The 23024-nt window shown below is 47.2% G+C and overlaps 2 protein-coding genes across 6 annotated transcripts in view; one reads left to right on the plus strand and one right to left on the minus strand.

Annotated features, from left to right (window-relative positions):
* The window catches only part of LOC119958000 (fukutin related protein), a 35551-nt gene extending 22104 nt beyond the window's left edge, over window positions 1-13447 (minus strand). For 2 of the 5 annotated variants that reach the window (XM_038786254.1, XM_038786251.1), the window contains exon 1: window positions 13389-13447. The gene's annotated coding sequence lies outside the window, so the exon portion shown is untranslated. Of the gene's footprint in view, window positions 1-1800; window positions 1959-13388 lie in introns of those variants that run through there. The other 3 variants (XM_038786253.1, XM_038786255.1, XM_038786252.1) reach the window with 3 other exon arrangements.
* The window catches only part of LOC119957999 (striatin-3-like), a 51816-nt gene continuing 41801 nt past the window's right edge, over window positions 13010-23024 (plus strand). Inside the window, exon 1 of the mRNA XM_038786250.1 lies at window positions 13010-13234. Coding sequence (XP_038642178.1) covers window positions 13016-13234 — 219 coding nt within the window. The 5' untranslated portion in view covers window positions 13010-13015. The remainder of the gene's footprint in view (window positions 13235-23024) is intronic.

The raw sequence follows: 23024 nt of genomic DNA on the forward strand, positions 1-23024 counted from the left end.
GACACGGGGAGAATGTGCAAACTCCACACAGACAGTGACCCAGGGCCGGGATCGAACCTGGGACCTCAGCGCCGAGAAGCAGCAGTGCTAACCACTGTGCCGCCCCAAAACCTGTTTTATTACTGCTCCTGTTTTCAACATTATTACTGTTATTGTTAAATGTTTTTTTATAGGGGCAGCATGGTGGCCTAGTGGTTAGCACAACCGACTCACGGCGCCGAGGTCCCAGGTTCGATCCCGGCTCTGGGTCACTGTCCGTGTGGAGTTTGCACATTCTCCCCGTGTCTGCGTGGGTTTCGCCCCCACAACCCAAAAATGTGCACAGTAGGTGGATTGGCCATGTTAAATTGCCCCTTAATTGGAAAAAATAATTGGGTAATCTAAATTAAAAAAAAAAAAAAAAATGTTTTTTTATATATAAAGAAGTTCCTTCTTTTTAAACAACGTATCCGACTACCTAATTTGTGGTCTCCAGTTACCACAAGCAAGAAAACGGATGATCTGGGCATTATCACCTTGCTCTTTGTGTGAGCTTGCCGTATGCATATTGGCTGTTGCAATTCCTACAATACAACAGCAAAGTACCAAAGTACTTCATTAGCTGTGAAGCTGTTTGCGATATCGGGAGATCATGAAAGGTGCAATAAAAAAGGCGAGTCATTTGTAGTTTTATATCATACATGCATGACCTCAGGAAGTGCTAAAGCGTTTTACATGATCCTGAAGTGTTGTAATGCGAGAAACACAGCAGCAAATTTTCAAACTTCCGCTTACTTTCAAAAATGAGGAACATGGAGAAATGCTTCTATAATTTAGCATCTGATCCACTGAGTTGCCAAGTGAGTGAGAGAACAAAGGTTGGCAGAGCTCAGAGAGACCCACCAGTAGAGCACTAGTTCATCTCTGCAGACACAGGGACGGGTCCAGCTCCTGACGCTGCCTGGTGCCATGTCCCGAAGAAGTAGCTCTCCCTCAGGCCGCATTGCACAAATAAGATACGTCCACTTGGCTGCGGCCCAGCTCTCTGTGTATTCACCCTGAGACCCAGAAAAGGCCGCTTTTCCACTTCGACTCTTAGCTGAGCTTGGGTGGTCAGCCTTCTCCCCATGACTCTAATCTCCAAATAGTCCGTAGGTCCCAATACATATGCCAGGGTCTCCTCTTGCTCTTTGCATTTAATTTTTTCCCCCCAATTAAGGGGCAATTTAGAGTGGCCAATCCACCTACCCAGCACATCGGGGAGAATGTGCAAACTCCACATGGACAGTGACCCAGACTAACCACTGCACCACCCTGCTCTTTGCGTTTTAACAAGCCTGTACATGGCAGCTACTGAGACCTGCCCCAGTCAATCAAGTGGAGAGACCACAACACGAGTGGATGACAAGACACTTCAGTCCAGCTGCAGAACCCTCTCCCCAAAAACTGAAAGCACAGGTTCTCATGGCAACCTGAAAGCCTCTAGGAATTAGCTCAGTGGGCTAGACAGCTGGTTCGTGATGCACGGGTTCAAGTTCCGTACCAGCTGAGAATTCTGAATTCTCCCTCAGTTTACCCGAACAGGCGCCGGAATGTGGCGACTAGGGGCTTTTCACAGTCGCTTCAGGCAGTGTTAATGTAAGCCTACTTGTGACAATAAAGGTTATTTATTAATTAAATTATATCATTTTCTTATTGTCTGGGCTACACTGCATCCAGGACAAGGAACCTGGTGTCATTTACGGAAACCATATATACAATTTCACAAATTTGTAGTCAATTAAATGTAAATATAACTTATATTTATAGTTTTATTAATACCTTGTTCACTATAGCTGGCTGCTAATGGATAGACTGGGTTGCTGCTGGTGCGTTCTCTCATACACGCCAGCATGATGTCTGTCTGCAGATGCAAGCTGTTCCACGCAGGGGCAGAGTTGCTAGTCCTTCAGGATTGGCCTAGAGTCTCCAGAAATCTGCTGCGAGAAAACACTGGAGAAGATATGTAGCCATCTGAGATGGCCACGTGCAAAGGACCATGGGAATTGTGGCCAACCCAGGACTCGGATAGATACAGAGCTTGTGTGAATTTGCAACCCAGATAGCTAGACCTGATCGAAACCCCTGCTCGTTTGCATTCTAATGGCCCATTTCCCCAGAACAATAGAGCTCCAATCAAGAAACCATGACAGCCACAGACTGATCGGCGCCACTCCCTTTACTCAGAAAGCCCAACCGCCAAGGTCAATGACCGCTAAGGACCCGCCCAGCCACCAAGGCACCCGCCCCTTTTTTGGCCAAATTCGAAGGCAGTGATCGAAGCCTGTCGAATTATTGGGTCCAAGATTAAGGACTGTCCCAAAGAGCACAAAACCCTCGAGGGATAAAAAGAGACACAGCCATGCGTTCGGTCTCTTTTGTACCCGGCCTGTGCCAGACTATTTTGGATCTGGCCTGTGCCAGCCCAACTGCAGCATAACGACCAGACAGCCAAGTTCAAGACCAACGATCGCTACCTGACGGATGAGCCCAGCAGAGACAGAGCCACTTCTTCAAACCAGCCACGTGAGATCAAGATAAAGGCCTTATCAATCTGCACAGTGCCGGTCGCCCTGAAGTTAATTGTAGGTTATTGTAGCTGATAGGTGTAGTTTAACTTGTAGTGTTTTGTGTTGCATGTCAAAGTAACCCTTATGTGTAAATAAACCATCTTTGAACTTGAACTGACTAACTGGTTGTGTGGTCGTTTGACCGATATACGGGAAAGCCTTGTGGTTCAGTTAGAGAAATAGAAACACACACAGTATTGGCGACGCTGTTGGGACATAACATCATATCATAAATACAGCCTCATCACATTATTGGCAACAAATAACATTATGTTTTTAAAAAATAAATTTAGAGTACCCAATTCTTTTTTTCCAATTAAGGGGTAATTTAGCCTGGCCAATCCACCTACCCTGCACATCTTTGGGTTGTGGGGGTGAAACCCACGCAGACACGGTAGGAATGTGCAAACTCCACATGGACAGTGACCCAGAGGCGGGCATTATGTTTTTTTAATCATTTTTTTTGAACACTCCTGGGTTTATTCGCACATTTATAAAAGTATTGGAATTGGGAAAAACTGTTTGACTGCTGAGTGGTACCATAGAACATAGAACAGTACAGCACAGAACAGGCCCTTCGGCCCTCGATGTTGTGCCGAGCAATGATCACCCTACTTAAACCCACGTAACCCGTATACCCGTAACCCAACAATCCCCCCATTAACCTTACACTACGGGCAATTTAGCATGGCCAATCCACCTAACCCGCACATCTTTGGACTGTGGGAGGAAACCGGAGCACCCGGAGGAAACCCACGCACACACAGGGAGGACGTGCAGACTCCACACAGACAGCGACCAGCCGGGAATCGAACCTGGGACCCTGGAGCTGTGAAGCATTGATGCTAACCACCATGCTACCGTGAGGCCTTTACCAGGTTGGGGCCTTTTCTTTATCCAATTGTGGGAGAACCCAAAACCTAGTAGGGGTGGCCGCATAAATCTAAGATAGTTACGAGTAAATATTATGGAAAATAAAGAAAAATTTCTTCACTCAAAGTGCTTTGAATATGAAACTCAATATCAGGAGATTGAAGCAAGTAGTTTTCAGGTACTTTCAATGCGAAATTAGAAGAGTACATGTGAGAAGTGAGAATATAAAGATATGTTAGCTGAGATGAGGCAGATAGAATGGGAGGAGACTTGCGTGGGGAAGAGATCTAGTTGAGCCCAATAAATACATTCCAACGAGAAAGAAAGATTCCAAGGGGAGGACCCACCCTCCGTGGTTCAATAAAAAAAGGTAGGATTAAAATTGAAAGAAAAACATATAATTGCCCAAGAATGAGTGGCAAGCCAGAAGATTGGATGGAATATAAAAAACAGAGGAGAATGACTAAAACATTAATAAGGAGGGAAAAATTAGAATAGGAGGGAAAGCTAGGCAGGAGAGATGAGGCAGATAGAATGGGAGGAGACTTGCGTGGGGAAGAGATCTAGTTGAGCCCAATAAATACATTCCAACGAGAAAGAAAGATTCCAAGGGGAGGACCCACCCTCCGTGGTTCAATAAAAAAAGGTAGGATTAAAATTGAAAGAAAAACATATAATTGCCCAAGAATGAGTGGCAAGCCAGAAGATTGGATGGAATATAAAAAACAGAGGAGAATGACTAAAACATTAATAAGGAGGGAAAAATTAGAGTAGGAGGGAAAGCTAGGCAGGAGAGATGAAAGCTGAAAGTAAGAGTTTCTAGATATTTTTAAAAGAATAATGTTAACAGAGTGAGGTTTGGTCCTAAAGGAAGTGAGTCTGGGGCATTAATAATAGAAAATAAGGAGAGGGCAGATGAATTGAACAAGCATTTTTCAACAGTCTTCACTATAGAGGATGCCAGAAATATCCCAGAAATAGCAAATTGTTGGAAGCTACCGCCTGACAAATCCCCACGCCTTGGTGGGCTTCATCGTATGGTCTTACAACACGTGGCTAGTGAGGTGGTTGAGGCACTGGTTTTAATTTTCCAAAATTCTCTAGATTCGGGGAAGGTTCCATTAGATTAGAAAATAGCGAATGCAACTCCTTTATTCAAAAAGGGAGGGAGACAGAAAATAGGAAACTGCAAGGCAGTTAGTTTAACATCTGTCACAGGGACAATGGTAGAAGGTATTATTAAAGATGTTGCAGTAAGGCACTTAAATAAATTCAATGTAATCCGGCAGAGTCAACTTGGTTTTGTGAAAGGGAAATCATGTGTAACCAATTTATTGCTTGAAGAAATAATATGCGCAGTAGATATGTGGAATCAAGGTTACAATCAAATCAACCATGTTCTGATTGAATGGGGGAGCAGGCTTGAGGGGCCGAGAGGTCTACTCCTGTTCCTAATTCATATGAATGGCTTGTTCTTGTGCTGTATATCCCTTGTAATCAAAAATCATCCCATTAAGTCATGAAGAGCATTGTCACTCTCTAATTGGGAGGGCAGGGTCCTGTGAGAATGGCTATCTTGGTCACCAATGGCGGGAGCATGGGGGTGCATCGATGGAGACAGGCTCATGTTGTAAAACCTCCAAGAGTTGGCAACCATATTCAGGAGTCATTTCGCAATCTTTGGTACGCCATTACTAATCTTCATGACTAAGTTCCTTTTATGGTGAATTCCTGATCTTGGCTGTGCTTTTGTGATGGACAGACATACGAACAATGCAATTTGGAGTTAATTCATCCTCGGCCAAGTTCACTCCTGTCCAAGCAAATGATATAGGAGTACAACTTTGACACGTCCACTTTGCGATGGGTTGTGACAGGAGACATTTTTTTTGTTGCATCAACCAGTTCCTAATCAGGATTTTGGATGTGAATTTGTTCCCATTACATCTAATAAAGGGTGTGGTTCAGTGAATAGCACTTTTGCCTCTGGGCAGAAGGTTGTGGGTTCAAGTTCCACTCCAGAGGCTTGACATAATCTAGGCTGACACTCCGAATGTAGCCCTGAGGGAGAGCTGCAGAATTGGACGATCTAGCTTTCGTATGAGACGTTAAAAGCAGGCCTCAGCACTATTTGACGAAATAGGTGTCTCAGTCAAAATTTATGGCAGCATAGTGTTTATACTGCTGGACTAGTGTTCCAGAAGCCAGGACTAACAATTCAGGCAGCCGGAGCTCAAATTCCACCATAGCAGTGGGGAATTTAAATTCAGTTAATTGAAGACAAAATCTGGAATAAAATAGCTTATATCAATAATGGTGACCACCAACCTAGCAAGTTGCCAGTAAAACCCAACTGGTTCATTAATGGGCTTTTGGGAAAGGTAACAGCCCTGTGTTCTGGTTGATATGAGGCACCAGACCCACGGCAAGAAAGTTGACTCCAGGACTTGAGCGCAGAAATCGAAGCTGACACTCCAGTGAATTATAGAGGCAGTGATACACCAGCTCTCAGGTGGGACGTTAAACCCAGGCCCCGACTTCCCATGGGTGGATGTTAAAAACAAAATCCCAAGGCACTATTTCAATACCAACATCACTGAAACAGATATAAAATCAAAATACTGCAGATGATGGAGATCTGAAATAAAAAGAGAAATCACTGGAAAAACTCAGCAGGTCTGGCAGCATCTGTGGAGAGAGAAACAGAGTTAACATTTCAAACCCAACGTGTCCAAAATGGCTCCCAAAGGCACATTAACTCGGTCTCTCTCTCTCTCCACAGACCTGTTGAGATTTTCCAGCAGTTTCTGATTTGATTTCACTGAAACAGATGATCTGGTCATTATCCCGTTACTGTTTGTGGATGCTCAACCTGGCTGCTATTTCCATATCGATGGCTATGTAGCACCTTAGAGATGTCTGTATTTGAGAAGGGCGCTATATCCATAGTATCACTATGGTGCAGAAGGAGGCCATTCGGCCCTTTGGGTCTGACCCTCTGAAAGAGGACCCTACCTAGGCCCACTCACCCCACCCTATCCCCGCAACCCCACTTAACCTGCACATCCCTGAACACTAAGGGGCAATTCAGCACGGACAATCCACCTAGCCTGCACATCTTTGGACTGAGAGAGGAGCACTCAGAGGAAATCCACGCAGACACGGGGAGAACGTGCAAACTCCACAGTCACCCGAGGCCCCAATCGAACCCGGGTCCCCAGCACCATGCCGCCCCCATATAATGCTAAAATGCCATCAATTGTATTCAAGAAGGGAGTTAATCACCTTCTCAAGGGCAATTCGGGAGAAGTAATAAATGCTAGCCTTGTTGGTAATGGTCACAGCTGGGCATGATTGTAAAATTGCAACATGTCAACAAAAATCAACCCTTGTGTTTTCTATTTTCTTATCTATTATTGAATTGCAAGTTATATTATAGTTGAACATTTACAGACATTGGGTGTGAATCTCTGGTCTCCCAGCAGGCGTGAAACAGGAGTTGGTGCGCCATTCGCTGGCTGCACTGATGCAGACTTGATTGACATCTTGGCCTATATTAGAACATAGAACATAGAACAGTACAGCACAGAACAGGCCCTTCGGCCCTCGATGTTGTGCCGAGCAATGATCACCCTACTTAGACCCACGTAACCCGTATACCCGTAACCCAACAATCCCCCCATTAACCTTACACTACGGGCAATTTAGCATGGCCAATCCACCTAACCCGCACATCTTTGGACTGTACTGACATTGGGTGTGAACGGATTGGGTGTCTGTACTGAAATGTCGCCACCATCCCAGGCTGCTCTCCCCTTTGGTGGCAATGTAACCCGAGGGTCACCACACCTCAGCCGGTACGGGAATCTAACCCGCTCTGCTGGCCTTGCTGCGCATCACGAACCAGCCGTCCAGCCAACTGAGCTAGCCAACTCCTGAAACGTTATATATACACGCGTGATGAAGACGTTAAGTGACCACTTGTACTATTTAAGCTAATCTGTATCAATCTGTTGTCAATATGGTAAACATCAGTCGTGGGAGACTTTTGACTGTGGGTCAAGGTTGTTATGCAACTGTACTGGGAGGTCTGATCCTGTGATGTCTGATTGCAAAGTGCCTGATCACATGACACTTGTTGACAGTGGTATTGTATTTATTACAGAAAGGTCAGGTCCCTTGTAGTTTATTAATGTTCCTGTTGGCTTTGTGCTCAGAACCAGACATCTTTCCCGGAGGACAGCAAAAAAAATGCATGGGCACAAAGCCTACCTTGCTCCCAGGCCGCTCATAGCAGTGGCCAGGAAATCAAATCCCAATCCTGCGTGATTCCCAGGCAAGTGGGTAAAGTTGAGCAACCCTACTTTATGACAAACACTGATTGTCGGATTGGCCACGCTAAATTGCCCCTTAATTGGAAAAAAATGAATTGGGTTCTCTAAATTTTTTTTTAAAACCTCGACTTCGAGCTGGTGTCTGCGGCAGCTTGCTGGGTGCAAATTAGCTGCCTCATTTCCTACATTACAACAGAGACTGCCCTTCAGAAAGTACTTTGCCGGCGATAGAATGCTTGAGGCGCGAGGCAGTGGCGAAAAGCACCAAATAAATGCAAGCCCAAGTATTTCTTTTTTTGACGCACAAACGTCGGACCGCAACTCAAAACTACAATGTTTTTAAAAAATATAAATTTAGAGTACCCAATTAAGGGGCAATTTAGCATGACCAATCCACCTACCCTGCACATCATTTGGGTCGGCAGGGAGAGACCCACGCGGACACAGGGAGATCGTGCAAACTCCACATGGACAGTGACCTGAGGCCAGGATTGAACCCACGACCTTCTGATTCGAAAATGCCACCCACCGAGCCACAGCTGAGCTAAAGACACCGCAGTGTTTATTTCCCCCTTAAATAACTAGGAGTTAATTAACTAGGAGATGGCAGCGTCACACGTCTGTACAGATGGTGCCTGGAATGAGTGGGAGACACACATAACAGTGGTTAGCACTGCCGCCTCAAGGTACCGAGGACGTGGGTTCGATCCCAGCCCTGGGTCAATGTTCGTGTGGAAGTTTGCACTTAATAATAATTAAAAACATCTGGAGATGGGGGAGGCACGGGACCAGCGCCCGCTCTGGCGCCTGGATGTGGGGATGCTGACGGAGGAGGAGGTGGGTAAGAGGGTTCGGAGAAGCATTGAGGGGTATCTGGATACCAATGATACGGGGGAGGTCCAGGTGAGGATGGTCTGGGAGGCTCTGAAAGCAGTGATCCGGGGGGAGCTGATCTCCATCCGGGCCCACAGGGAAAGGAGGGAGAGGAAGGAGAGGGAGAGGCCGGTGGGAGAGCTTCTGGAGGTGGACAGGAGATATGCGGAGGCACCAGAGGAAGGGTTGCTGGGAGAACGGCGCAGGTTGCAGGCCAATTTTTGACCATCAGAAAGGCGGAGACACAGTGGAGGAGGGCGCAGGGCGCGGTATATGAGTATGGAGAGAAGGCGAGCAGGATGTTGGCGCATCAGCTCCGTAGGCGAGATGCGGCTAGGGAAATTGGGGGAGTGAAGGATGGGGGTGGAAATGAAGTGCAGAAGGGGACAGGAGTAAACGGGGTCTTTAGGGACTTTTACGAGGGATTGTACCGGTCGGAACCTCCGAGGGGGAGAGAGGGGATGGAGAGCTTCATGAACAGGCTATGTTTCCCAAGGGTTCAAGAGGGGCTGGTAGAGGGGCTGGGGGCGCCGATAGAGTTGGAGGAGCTAGTCAGGGGGATCGGGCAAATGCAGTCAGGTAAGGCCCCGGGGCCGGACGGGTTCCCGGCAGAATTTTACAAAAAATATGCGGACCTGGTGGGTCCTCTGCTGGTGCGAACTTTCAATGAGGCGTGGGAGGGGGGTCTTTGCCTCCGACGATGTCACGGGCACTGATCTCTTTGATCCTAAAACGGGATAAGGACCCCTTGCAGTGCGGATCATATAGGCCTATCTCGCTCCTTAACGTAGACGCTAAGTTGCTGGCGAAGATCCTGGCTACCAGGACAGAGGATTATGTGCCAGTGGTAATTCATGAAGATCAGACAGGATTTGTCAAGGGGCGGCAGCTCAACACGAATGTGCAGAGACTGCTCAATGTTATCATGATGCCGGCAGTGGAGGGGGAGGCGGAGATAGTGGTGGCGCTGGACGCAGAGAAAGCGTTTGATAGAGTTGAGTGGGGGTACCTGTGGGAGGTGCTGGAGAGGTTTGGATTTGGGGAGGGATTCATCAAATGGGTGAGGCTGCTTTACGCGGCGCCGATGGCGAGTGTAGTCACAAATGGAAGGAGATCGGAGTATTTTAGGCTTTATCGTGGGACCAGGCAGGGGTGTCCCCTGTCCCCCCTGCTCTTTGCACTAGCGATTGAACCGCTGGCCATGGCGTTGAGGGAGTCAGGGAAGTGGAGGGGTCTGGTGCGGGGTGGGGAGGAGCACCGGGTATCGCTGTATGCGGACAACCTGCTGTTATAAGTGGCGGACCCAGAGGGGGGAATGCCGGGGGTGATGGAGCTGTTAGCGGAATTTGGGGGCTTCTCGGGCTATAAGCTGAACTTAGGAAAGAGCGAGGTATTTGTAGTGCACCCGGGAGATCAGGAGGAGGGAATTGGGAGGCTCCCCTTCAGGAGGGCAGTGAAGAGTTTCAGGTACCTGGGGGTGCAGGTGGCCAGGAGTTGGGGGGCTCTTCATAAGCTTAACTTCACCAGACTAGTGGAACAGATGGAGGAGGAATTTAAAAGGTGGGACATGGTGCCGCTATCGCTGGCGGGCAGAGTGCAATCCGTCAAAATGACGGTTCTCCCGAGGTTCTTGTTCCTCTTCCAGTGCTTGCCCATCTTTATACCTAGGGCCTTTTTTAAAAGGGTGACCAGCAGCATCATGGGATTTGTTTGGGCGCATGGCACCCCGAGGGTGAAGAGGGTCTTCTTGGAGCGGAGTAGAGATGGGGGGGGGGGGGGGGGGGGGCTGGCGTTGCCCAACCTCTCGGGGTACTACTGGGCGGCCAACGTGTCGATGGTGCGTAAGTGGGTGATGGAGGGGGAGGGGGCAGCATGGAAATGGATGGAGAGAGCGTCCTGTGGGGATACAAGCCTGGGGGCCCTGGTAACGGCGCCGTGGCCGCTCCCTCCCACGAGGTATACCACGAGTCCGGTGGTGGCGGCTACCCTCAAGATTTGGGGGCAGTGGAGGCGACATAGGGGAGCAGTGGGGGGCTCGATGGAGGCTCCGTTAAGGGGGAACCATAGGTTCGTCCCTGGGAACATGGATGGGGGATTTCGGGGATGGTATAGAGCGGGCATTAGACAGCTGAGGGACCTGTTTATCGACGGAACGTTTGCAAGCCTGGGGAGTTGGAGGAGAAATTTGGGCTCCCGCCGGGAAACATGTTTAGATATCTGCAGGTAAAGGCATTTGCTAGACGGCAGGTGGAAGGATTCCCTGCGCTCCCCGCGAGGGGGGTGAGTGACAGGGTGCTCTCGGGGGTCTGGGTCGGGGAGGGGAAGATATCCGATATCTACAAGGTTATGCAGGAGGTGGAAGAGGCGTCAGTAGAGGAGCTGAAAACGAAGTGGGAGGGGGAACTGGGGGAACAGATCGAAGACGGGACATGGGCTGATGCCCTGGAGAGGGTAAATTCTTCCTCCTCGTGTGTGCGGCTTAGCCTCATCCAATTCAAGGTGCTGCATAGGGCCCACATGACTGGGACAAGGATGAGTAGGTTCTTTGGGGGTGAAGATAGGTGTGTCAGGTGCTCGGGGAGTCCAGCGAACCATGCCCATATGTTCTGGGCATGCCCGGCATTGGAGGAGTTCTGGAAGGGGGTGGCGAGGACGGTGTCAAGGGTGGTGGGATCCAGCGTCAAGCCAGGATGGGGACTCGCGATCTTTGGGGTTGGGGTAGAGCCGGGAGTGCAGAAGGCGAAAGAGGCCGGTGTGCTGGCCTTTGCGTCCCTAGTAGCCCGGCGAAGAATTTTGCTACAGTGGAAGGACGCGAGGCCCCCAAGCGTGGAGACCTGGATCAATGACATGGCGGGCTTCATTAAGCTTGAGAAGGTTAAATTCGCCCTGAGAGGATCGGTGCAAGGGTTCTTTAAACGGTGGCAACCTTTCCTCGACTTTCTGGCTCAACGATAGGGTACTGGGACAGTAGCAGCAGCAACCCGGGGAGGGGGTGGGGGGGTGGGGAACGTTGATTATGTTTGCTTATTTTATTTAAATTTGATTTATTTAATTTTAATTTATGGTTAAGTTCTCTTGTTGGGGGGGGTGGGGGGAGTGTGATACATGTGATGTTACGGTATGGGGGGAATTGTGGGTGTTATGGGGCTGTTAGTTGCATATTACTGCTTGTTGCTATACTTGTTGTTATATTTTTATATTTTCTGTAAAAAATTCCAATAAAAATTATTTTTTAAAAAAGTTACCGTGAAAAGCCCCTCATCGCCACACTGCGGCGCCTGTTCGGGTACACAGAGGGAGAATTCAGAATGCCCAATTCACCTAACAAGCACGTCTTTTGGGACTAGTGCGAGGAAACCGGAGCACCCAGAGTAAACCCAGGCAGACACGGGGAGAACGTGCAGACTCCGCACAGACAGTGATCCAAGCCGGGAATCGAACCCGGGACCCTGGCGCTGTGAAGCAACAGTGCTACCGTTGCTGCCCATCACTCTTGCAACCCAAAGGTGTGCAGGGTACGATAAATCAGGGGCTGGATTAGCACACTGGGCTGAAGAGCTGGCTTTTAAAGCAGACCAAGGCAGGCCAGCAGCACGGTTCAATTCCCGTACCAGCCTCCCCGGACAGGCGCCGGAATGTGACGACTAGGGGGCTTGTCACAGTAACTTCATTTGAAGCCGACTTGTGACAATAAGCGATTTTCATTTTAGGGGCTGGTTGAACACACTGGGCTAAATCGCTGGCTTTGAAAGCAGACCAAGGCAGGCCAGCAGCACGGTTCAATTCCCGTACCAGCCTCCCCGGACAGGCGCCGGAATGTGGCGACTAGGGGGCTTGTCACAGTAACTTCATTTGAAGCCGACTTGTGACAATAAGCGATTTTCATTTTAGGGGCTGGTTGAACACACTGGGCTAAATCGCTGGCTTTGAAAGCAGAGCAAGGCAGGCCAGCAGCACGGTTCAATTCCCGTACCAGCCTCCCCGGACAGGCGCCGGAATGTGGCTTTTCACAGTAACTTCATTTGAAGCCAACTTGTGACACGTTTCATTGCCCCACCCCACCCAATTGGGACCAAAAATGAATTCGATAGTTTTAATGATAAGAGAGACAGACAGACACACATCCTTTCTGCTCAATGAATGACTCCTGACTGGGGCTGTGCAAGGGAGGATGTTGTGGCGGGCACTATTTGGCAGGAAGTGCGCCGGTGGCCGGGGCGCATGCGCCGCCCCGATCCGGCGGACGGCGGGCTCACTATCTGGCAGCAGGACAGGGAGGCGGCGGCGCGCAGGCGCGCGCGGGCGGCGGAGCCGAGCGCCAGCGAGATGGAAGGGCAGCCAGCCGCCATGGCCTCGGCGCCCGGCGGCGCGGCCTGTCCCCCCAGCCCCGCGCCCTGCCCGGCGGCCACCCCGCCGCTGCCCTGCCTGGAGAAAACCGCCTCGGAGAACCCGACGCGCGAGCCCGACTCTTACACGGTGCCCGGCATTTTGCACTTCATCCAGCACGAGTGGACGCGCTTCGAGATGGAAAAGGCGCGCTGGGAAGCGGAGAAAGCCGAGCTGCAAGTGAGTGTGCCTGAGGGGATGGTAGATTAAAAAAAAAACACATTCCGTTTTCTCACCCCCCCCAACAACTCGTCGAAATCTGAGGAAAAGCCCGCGCGAAAATGTCGCCCGTGACAGAAAAAAAGGTCCTTTTTTAAAAAAAAACAGATTTTACCTTCCATTGTCGCGGAGGGTCGGCGGAGCGCCGGCCGCCATCTTGGATTTAAAGATGGCGGCGGCTGGCTGTGGTCATGTCATGAGCCAAAAAAAAACCAAAACAATCATCCAGCTCGGGGATATTGGAATTTTAGCTCCTTTGTTTTTTCCCCCAAATTTAGAGTACCCCCCAATTCATTTTTTTTTCCAATTAAGGGGCAATCCACCTACCCTGCACGTCTTTTTTTTTTAAGGGTTGCGGGGGGAGAAACCCACACGGGGAGAATGTGCAAACTCCACCACACGGACGGTGACCCAGAGCCGGGATCAAGTCAAAAAATAAATAAATTGCCTTTCCCCCAAATGTCCGATGCTTCCTCATGGGAACCCGTGCCCTTTTTTTTCTTAATATGGAATACCCAATTCTTTCTCACCCCCACCCCCCAATTGAGGGGGCATTTAGCATGGCCAATCCACCTAGCCCTGTGCACCTTTTTTAGGGTTGTGTGGGGGGGGGGGGGAGGGGTGAGACCCGCACGCAAGCGCGGGGAGAATGTGCCAACTCCGCGTGGACGGTGACCCCGGGGCCGGGTTTGAAACCGGGTACTCAGTGCCGTGAGGTGGCAGCCCTAACCACCGTTCCGCCCTGAACCTGTGCATCTTTTTGCCCTGGTTTAGTAGGAGGTGCAGTGATTTACAGCTTCAGTGGAGTTCTCCTTCCAAGGGCCGGTGCAGACTCGATGAGCCGAATGGCCTCCTTTTCTGTAAATTCTATGACTCTATAAACTTGCTGGTAGTCTTCCATCGCTCTCTCTCTCTTCCCCCCCCCGGTGTTTGGGTCCTACTTGGATGTAACAGGCAGGCTAGGTGATGATTTTAGTTTTTGAGTTGCAGTGCTGTCATGAGAACTTGACCCTTGCATTGATCTGTATAATTTGGGGAGAACCGCCAGGATCCCTCGAGCTGCATTTATTTCACTGAGCTCACTGGGAAAGGTGGATTGGCATTTTACGTTTGCTAAATTACGTTCAGCTTCAAGCCACTTTGGTGTTGTCTCAGGGTCATGCACCTTTTAGTTTACTGTTACCTGGTTTTAAAAAAGCGTCCTCAAACATGTAGATGAAAGGTCAGACCCGAACATGTGTAAATATAAGGCTAGTCGAGTTACGACAGGAGTATTTTTCTTGACAGAAGACTCCCCACCCCGAAATCTGACTTGGTATTTATACTTGAGGTTGCCCTTTGTTCCCCGCTGCATTGTAGCTGTTGAAATATGATCTGCAGCCATTCTTTAACCGTCCTCTAGTCTGTACAGGGACGCTTGTTCCTAGAGAGCCCCTGAGCTAGTTCTGAACTGGGACACAAACTCCTAAATTTGGGACAATCAATTACAATTTAAAAAAAAACAATTTCAGTCGCTTTCATAGAAATCAAATAAGTATGTTAGGAATTTTAGATCAGTTCAATTTAGAACTGAAAATATGTACGTGAAAGTATTATTCGAATTGAGGTCAGTGTGGGAAAAGTACCCAATACAGTAAGGCATAGAAGTGAGTGAATTTTTCTGAATGGCAAGCTTGAAGTAAGAACAGCATGTTTACTAAATGGTCATGTATTGACTGAGGAAATGAGAATCGGTTGCGTCACTGTCCGTGTGGAGTTTGCACATTTAGGGGCTAAATTGCCCCTAATTGGAAAAAAATAATTGGGTACTCTAAATTTATATATACTGTATATATAAATGATGGTTCCCGAACTGTTGCATCGGTATGGTAAATGTGTTGTAACAATGCTGTTGGATAGGGAGTTCCTGGACTTTGACCTGGTGACATTGAAGGAATGATGATTATATGCTCAAGTCACGATAGTGTGTGATTTGGAGGCGATGGTGTTTTATGTATTTTCCACATGTGTCCTTGTGAGTGGTGGAGGACCCTGGTTTGGGAGGTACTGCCGAGAATCTTTGGCAGGTTGCTTTAGCAGAACATCATGTGGACAGTACACATTACAATCTACACCAATGGTAGTAGGAGTAGGTATTTAAGCTATTGGATGAGATGCTCATCCAAGTGGGTGTGCTGTCCTGATGTTTCTTCAGTATTATTAGAGCTGCACACATCCAAACAAATGGAGAGTATCCCATCTCAGTCTTGACTTGTAGTTGGTAGAGATGCTTTTGGAAGTCAGGACGCGAGCCATTTGCCACAGAATACCCAGCCTCCATTCATCCTGTGGTGGTCAAATCATTATCTGACTGGTGGAGTTCAGTTTCTGAGCAGTGGATCCAAGGAGTGTTGATGGTGAGGACTTGTTGACTACTTCCTTGATATTTGAATGTTGATGTGAAAAGCATCGAAAAGCTACGAGTTTCTAAGGAGAGACCTATCTTGGGTATATGGCAGCCTGGCTTTCAGCTACGAGCTCAAGGAGTCCAGATTCTGGGATCATGTGTCACTCGGATTCATTCATTTCACTCGAGTTGCTTTTTAATTAAAAATTCCAAACATTGCTAATTATTCTCTCCCCTTCACGTGGAAGAATATGGGCAGCGTGGTAGCATAGTGGTTAGCACTATTGCTTCACAGCGCCAGGGTCCCAGGTTCGATTTCCGGCTTGGATCACTGTCTTTGCGGAGTCCGCACGTTTTCCCTGTGTCTGCGTGGGTTTCCTCTGGGTGCTCCGGTTTCCTCCCATAAGTCCCGAAGGACGTCATTGTTTTTTTTTTAGAAATTTAGATTAGCCAATTATTTTTTCCAATTAAGGGGCAATTTAGCATGGCCAATCCACCTACTCTGCACATTTTTGGGTTGTGGGGGCGAAACCCACGCAGACACGGGGAGAACGTGCAAACTCCACACGGACAGTGACCCAGAGTCGGGATCGAACCTGGGACCTCAGCGCCGTGAGGCGGTTGTGCTAACCACTAGGCCACCGTGCTGCCCTAGGACGTCATTGTTAGGTGAATTGGACATTCCAAATTCTCTCTCTGTGTACCGAACAGGCGCCAGAATGTGGCGACTAGGGACTCTTCACAGTAACTTCATTGCAGTGTTAATGTAAGCCTACTTGTGACAATAAAGATTATTATTTTAAAAAAGAATATGACCTGCTGCGAAATGGTTGCATGGACAGTGGTCACCCCTCATTAAAGTGATCAGCGGCCTTTCTTTATCTGAGAGTCCAGGCAGTGTTTGCTGGTCGATAATGCAAAGAAGGACTTGTTTTTACATACGTCTTTTCATAACTTCAGGATATCCTAAAGCACTTGAAGCCAACAAAATACTGCAGTCACTGTTGTAAAGTAGGACTGGGGAAGAGATCATTTTTAGTATCTTTGCTGCAATTAGCTGGGCACAGGTCAGTCTTTTAGTTTATTTGGCTCAGTTAAGTGCGATGAGAATCAGCAGAATTATCCGAGCAGGTTTCAGGTGTATACATTTTCTTTAAATTCAGTTCAATCTGTAAAGTTACTGCAGTGGAGTAATTGTTTTTTCATTGTAACTGTGCCATGCGGTGAGGATGGCAAGGAATGTCACTTCGATGTTGAAGCCTATGGTGCCTAACTGGGCACAACTATGGTTTGAACCTGGCCGACATCCTGCTCTGTGTGGTTCAACTTTGGGTGGAGCAAAGGCTGGTTAGGAAGGTTCAAAATGGCCTTTTCAGGGACCTGGTCTTTGCCAGCTGTGATGATAACCGACTCAAGGACAGAGAGAAAGATACTAAATATTCTTTCCACAACGCCCTCCTTTGTCTCCTGTATCCGTCTGTCTCGTGGAATTAATTAAACTGGATGCAGTGGAATTCTCTGCATACCATCAGTTGGTGAAGTTAATGAAGTGGGTGATCAAAGATTCAAATTTTAATTCAGCATGACCGTGGTCAAACTGAAAGGTAAGCTAAACAGGCCGAACACTCGAGGCAACCAGAGAAAGAAACATGATGTCTATTGTGTTTTCTCCGCCAAGTAGAGGTTTTCATTGACTGATAAAGGATACTTGTGTGGGGGGAGGGCGGGGAGGGGGTACGTGAGTTGCCTTCTAGCATTTAGACATGCAAACCAAGAAGCAGCCAGATTCAGGCTTCGGCCTGCACAGTCAGATGATCTCAGTCAAGGCAGCTGCAATTGGATACTTCTGGGTCACAGAGGAGAAGATTGGCGAGACTTCCTGTTTCTGATGACTATTCCATTTCCACCTGTGTGAGTATGTTGGGTGAAGGCATGTTTAGACACATATGAGCCATCTCATCAATGGATACTCTGCCAACACCCTGTCTAGGCTTACGCATAGAGAATTGATTTCTTCATTAAGAGAAAAGACAAATGTGGGGGGGAGAGATTGGTGGGAAAAGATAGAATGGGTGTGGTGATCAAATGTGAACAATGCCTGTATTAAACATACTTGATCATTTAATTTTCTATTTGCCCTTGCTGTTGAGGGTTGACTGTTTTAATTAAATGGAACGGCAGGGACCCAGGATCAATTCTGACCATGGGTGACTGTGGAGTTTTCCTGTTCTCCTCCTGTCTGCGTGGGTTTCCTCTGGGTGCTCTGGTTTCCTCCCAAGTTTCAAAGATGTGCAGGTTAGGTGGATTGTCCATGATCAATGCGCAGGGTTACGGGATGGGACGGGGGAGCGGGCCTGGGTGCTGTGCTCTTTTGGAGTGTCGGTGCAGACTCGATGGGCCGAATGGTGGCCTCTTGCTCTGTAGGGGTTCTATGGGAATTCCACGCACTAACAACTCTGCTTTTTCTCTCCTCAACTTCCTGTGTCTCTCAAGTAGCTGTCCGCATTGAACACGGGGAAATTGATCCCAAGCCTGTCCATGCCCTAAATTAATATTTTCCAATTGGAAGCACCAAATAGAGATTAGCACTGGAATCCCTGGATGACATCTTCGCCTCCACTGTTCTGTTCCCTCCTCAAAGATGCAGCTGAACACTTTCGGGACACGTGATTGATTCAGTCTCATACAAATCCCTGTGTGACGTGGTTAGTGCCATCATTGCATTCAGCCAAGCAGACCACCTACTAATGTAGCAAAACAAACCCAGCTATCGGGATTGTTTGCCCATAGCTCGTCATTGGCTTTGCTTTGAATCCTCATTTGTTTTCCTGCCACGGTGCTCGGGGTAAAAAAATTGTGTGAGGTGTAAAAAGCTGATTAAAAAGAGCCTCCCTCACTTCAGTAAGAAAGAAATCTCAAAATTATTGTCTCATGCAAACGGCTCATTTTATGTTTAACGCAATCTTGAGATGCATGGTCTCCAGTATCTGATGGGCAACTTGAACTGCAGTGTTTTTCTGATTTTAAAAAAAAATTGAGTTCTGCAAAGGAGCTGTGCACTTGTACATGCAAAATTATTTATTGCTGTGTGTGCTTTTACATTTACTCCGCTCGTGTCTTTTATTCTCATTAAGGTGAGGGATATTCGTAACAGGCAATAATAGAACACTAGAAAACCTCTCTATAACCCTCCTCAACCACACCTTCATTTAACTGTTGAGGTACTCACCACTGGGAAGCAGAGCTGTTGCATGCAAATTTTCAACACTAACCATTGTGTGGCCTAGTTAAATTTTGCCACGAGGATATTTTTAGCTGTGGATCCATCTTTACGAGGAACTGGATTAAAATGCGTTATGTACAGCGATCTTACATCCACTTCACCTCATCAATCTGGGCTGGATCCAAAACATGGGTCGAAGATGGGGGGAGACAGCCAGTGCCTGATAAACTGCACCATCCATGTTGACTCCCAGGCATCGGAGAACTTCCAGCATATTTTGTTTTAATTTTTACTCTGGAACTTGCATTTCATTTCCACCGTTATCTGCATTCCCACAGCAGCCCTTATCTGAAGCCACATGTCACAAAGTGATTTACAATGGAGAAACAGAAGGAGGAAGAAAGGACAAATAGGGATAATGAAATGATAATGGATAATGAAAGTGACCTGCTTTTAGGAAGAGGGAGTGAGGAGGTTTTAGCAAGCAGCTAGGGAGATAAATTGGAGTTCCAGAGAACAGGATGAAGGGTCTGACAGCTGCTACCAATGCTGGAGTGAAGGCAGTTCATTTATCCAGTAAACTACCAAGGGAGTTAGCTTATTTTTAAAATCATACTTTATATATTTTTCCCCTTGTTCAGACCTTCCTATTCCTTGGCTGAAGAAACAGCCAAGTAACATCATCTAAAGTGTTTATTGACCTTTCTGATGTATATACAAGCTTCAGATTTGTTGGACACTCAAGAAGCACCATATGAAATAACATCATTCTGAAATAATTAGCCTTGTTGGTCATGTGCACATTTTACTCCCACAGTCTACCATTGTTCCTGTTCAAAGGTCCGGACTGGTTTAAACTAATGATCCCAGACATTGTGGATTGTAGCCAATGATAATGGATGCCAGTGGTCCATCTTGTAACTGAGAAGGGACCTGACATATGCTACAGAGATTTACACCTTTTACATGACAGATGGTTGTTGATGGCACCACTATATTACAGTAACAGTTACTGGGAGGGGGGGGGGATTCGCTATGGAGGTACCGTTTTGCTATATAGATAACATGCTTCTTTAATGCCAGCTTTGAACCAAGAGAAAATAAGTGTAAAATAAACCCTTTTAGAAGCTGTCCCATCGGCTTAGTTGATAAAGACAGCATGCCAGATATCTGAGAAGTTGCACGTCTGATTCTCAAGTGTGTGCTGGGATGGCTGATTTTGGCTCTGGATTGGTCGTGGGGTTGCAAGTTGACTTCATGCCTGAAAACCCGGAGCAGAAAATGCCCTAATTTCTGTCCAATTCTGTGAGTTTGAACACATGCTAAGAGCTTTTTAGACTCAGTCATGGGGCTCTGTACAATCAAGTAGCCTTTTGCATAAACTGTTTAAAGAAATTGTATTTAAATATCCCTTTCACTACTTCAGGATGTCCTACAGCACTTCATTCAAAGAAGCGCAGTAAGGTCCTACAAACAGCAGTGAGGTAAATGTTCAGATAATCTGTTTCTGATTGGAGAAGTAGTTGGGGAATAAATATTGGTCAAGATACCAGGAAAAACTCCCCAGCTGTTCTTTTTTTTCTTTTTCTTTTTAAATTTAGAGTACCCAATTAATTGGCAATTTAGCGTGGCCAATCCGCCTAGCCTGCACATCTTTGGATTGTGGGGGCGAAACCCACGCAAACACGGGGAGAATGTGCAAACTCCACACGGACAGTGATCCAGAGCCGGGATCGAACCTGGGACCTCGGCGCCGTGAGGCACAGGGCTAACCCACTGCGCCACCGTGCTGCCCGCTCCCCTGCTGTTATTCTCGATAGCCATAGGATCATAGAATTTACAGTGCAGAAGGAGGCCATTCGGCCCGTCGAGTCTGCACCAGCCCTTACAAAGAGCACCCTACTTAAGCTTAAGTATCTACCCTATCCCAGGAACCCCCACCACCTTTTTTGGACACTAAGGGCAATTTTACATGGCAAATCCACCTAACCCACATATCTTTGGACTGTGGGAGGAAACCGGAGCACCCAGAGGAAACCCACGCAGACACGAGGAGAACGTGCAGACTCCACACAGACAGTGACCCAAGTCGGAAATCAAACTTGGACCGTGGAGCAGTGAAGCAATTGTGCTAACCACTATACTACCGTGCTGCCCGATCTTTAACGGCCACCTGAGAGACTTCAATTCAACAAAAACTAAAAGAAATGGTACTTCTGAGGGTATTGTAATGGGGTGCTGGCCTAAATGATGTGCTTAGATTGGGGTTGGAACTCACTTGGGTGAGTGTGCAGCCATTAAGCCAAAGCTTAGATTTCCATGTGAAATGTCAAATAATAAAAAGTATTGGAGATCTGCTGCTATATTAAATCATATCCGAGAAAGTGTTAATGTTTTCAGGAGACGAGAGAGAAAAAATAACTCTAAAAACTGAGTAATGATTTAGGTTTGTGGGAAATTGGTCACTATAAATTGCACCAGTGGAAAGGCACCAATATAGCAAACCCTGTACTGCTTTAGATTAGATAGAGTGCATGTTATTTGAATAATACATTTTTAACTACTGTTGCACCGTGTTATCATTGGTTCATTTAATGCATTATTAATGCATTTTAGACAAAGATGCTCTTGCGCTAATGTATGTTAATATTGTGAAAACCTACTCTGCGCAATATCCCAGCACTTGACTCCAGTGTTATGAAACTCAGAATGCTTGTTCTGTGCAGCAGCCAAGTTTGGGAGGTCAAGATCTTTGCATTTAATTATATTGCCAGTACTTTTCACAGCTCAAGTGGAAATAATTCAGCATATCCCTTGTTGCACTTCACTGAAATTCTAATGACAACTTTGGAGATTGATCCATGCCTCGTCTGAGAGGCAGTCAGTGACGAACAGCAGGAGTTGCCCAAGGCATTATCTGAGGGTCTAAATAACAGGAGGCAGCCATCAATAAAAATAACACCAGCAAGTAAAATGTTATTGAAGGAAACTCTGGTGAGAATAAAGGGATAATACACCTTCATTTGTTACTAAATTGATGCTGGACTGTTATTTAGCTATAATTTTGAACAATCCTGTTAATGTTCGGTTCCGGTTATTTTTGTGTCCCTCAGAAAGTGCACTTTCGTGTCTCATTATTATTGGACCCCTACTCCCAAGACTCGAGTTCACAATTTCTGTAGTAATCATAATCCCTTAGGTATGATGTATGATTTAACAAGTTCATCCTTCAGGTGAACTTTTAAAAAATAAATTTAGAGTACACAATTCATTTTCTTTTCCAATTAAGGGGCAATTTAGCGTGGCCAATCCACCTAACCTGCACATCTTTTGGGTTGTGGGGGCGAAAATCACGCAAACAAGGGGAGAATGTGCAAACTCCACACGGACAGCGATCCAGAGCCGGGATCGAAACTGGGACCTCGGTGCCGTGAGGCATCAGGGTTAACCCACTGCGCCATCGTGCTGCTCCCTTCAGGTGAACTGTTGAAGCTGCCTATCCAGGTAGTAATATATGAAGAAGAGCAGGGAGTTCTGCCGGTTCCCTGGATAACACCATCTCCAGCATATTCACCAAAAAATCAACTAATCGTTCACCTCCTTGATTTTATGGTGCTGGTGCAGAATGACCACCGTATTTTCCGACATAGCTCCAAAAAATTATTTTTTTTACTCCTGGGGTAATTTGGATGCCAAGTACTTTGTGACGTGTTAAGTTTCTTCAAAGATAACATTTTTAAAAAATGTTCTGTAACAACATAGGCCTCAGTTTGTGGGATGCCATCTTTTGCATTGCATGGCCCTGGCGCCAGACCGTTGTCCATAGGTTGTGCTCTTTGCTGCCAGAATTTTTCTGGTTGTCAGCCGTGCCAATACATCACTGTTTCGTGAATCAGCACTCCTGTGTGGTCCTGAGGGGATATTGCAATGTCCGAGGTATCGTTGTTCAGTTGAGAGATTAAAACAAGGCAATCTCTTCTCTTTCAGGTGGACATGAAATCATTTAGTACTATTTCTATGAAGAGCAGCACAGTTGCATAGTGGTTAGCACAAATGCTTCACAGCTCCAGGGTCCCAGGTTCGATTCCCGGCTTGGGTCACTGTCTGTGTGGAGTCTGCACATTCACCCCGTGTGTGCGTGG

This window comes from Scyliorhinus canicula, chromosome 27 (genome assembly GCF_902713615.1).
Source record: "Scyliorhinus canicula chromosome 27, sScyCan1.1, whole genome shotgun sequence".
Taxonomy (NCBI): domain Eukaryota; kingdom Metazoa; phylum Chordata; class Chondrichthyes; order Carcharhiniformes; family Scyliorhinidae; genus Scyliorhinus; species Scyliorhinus canicula.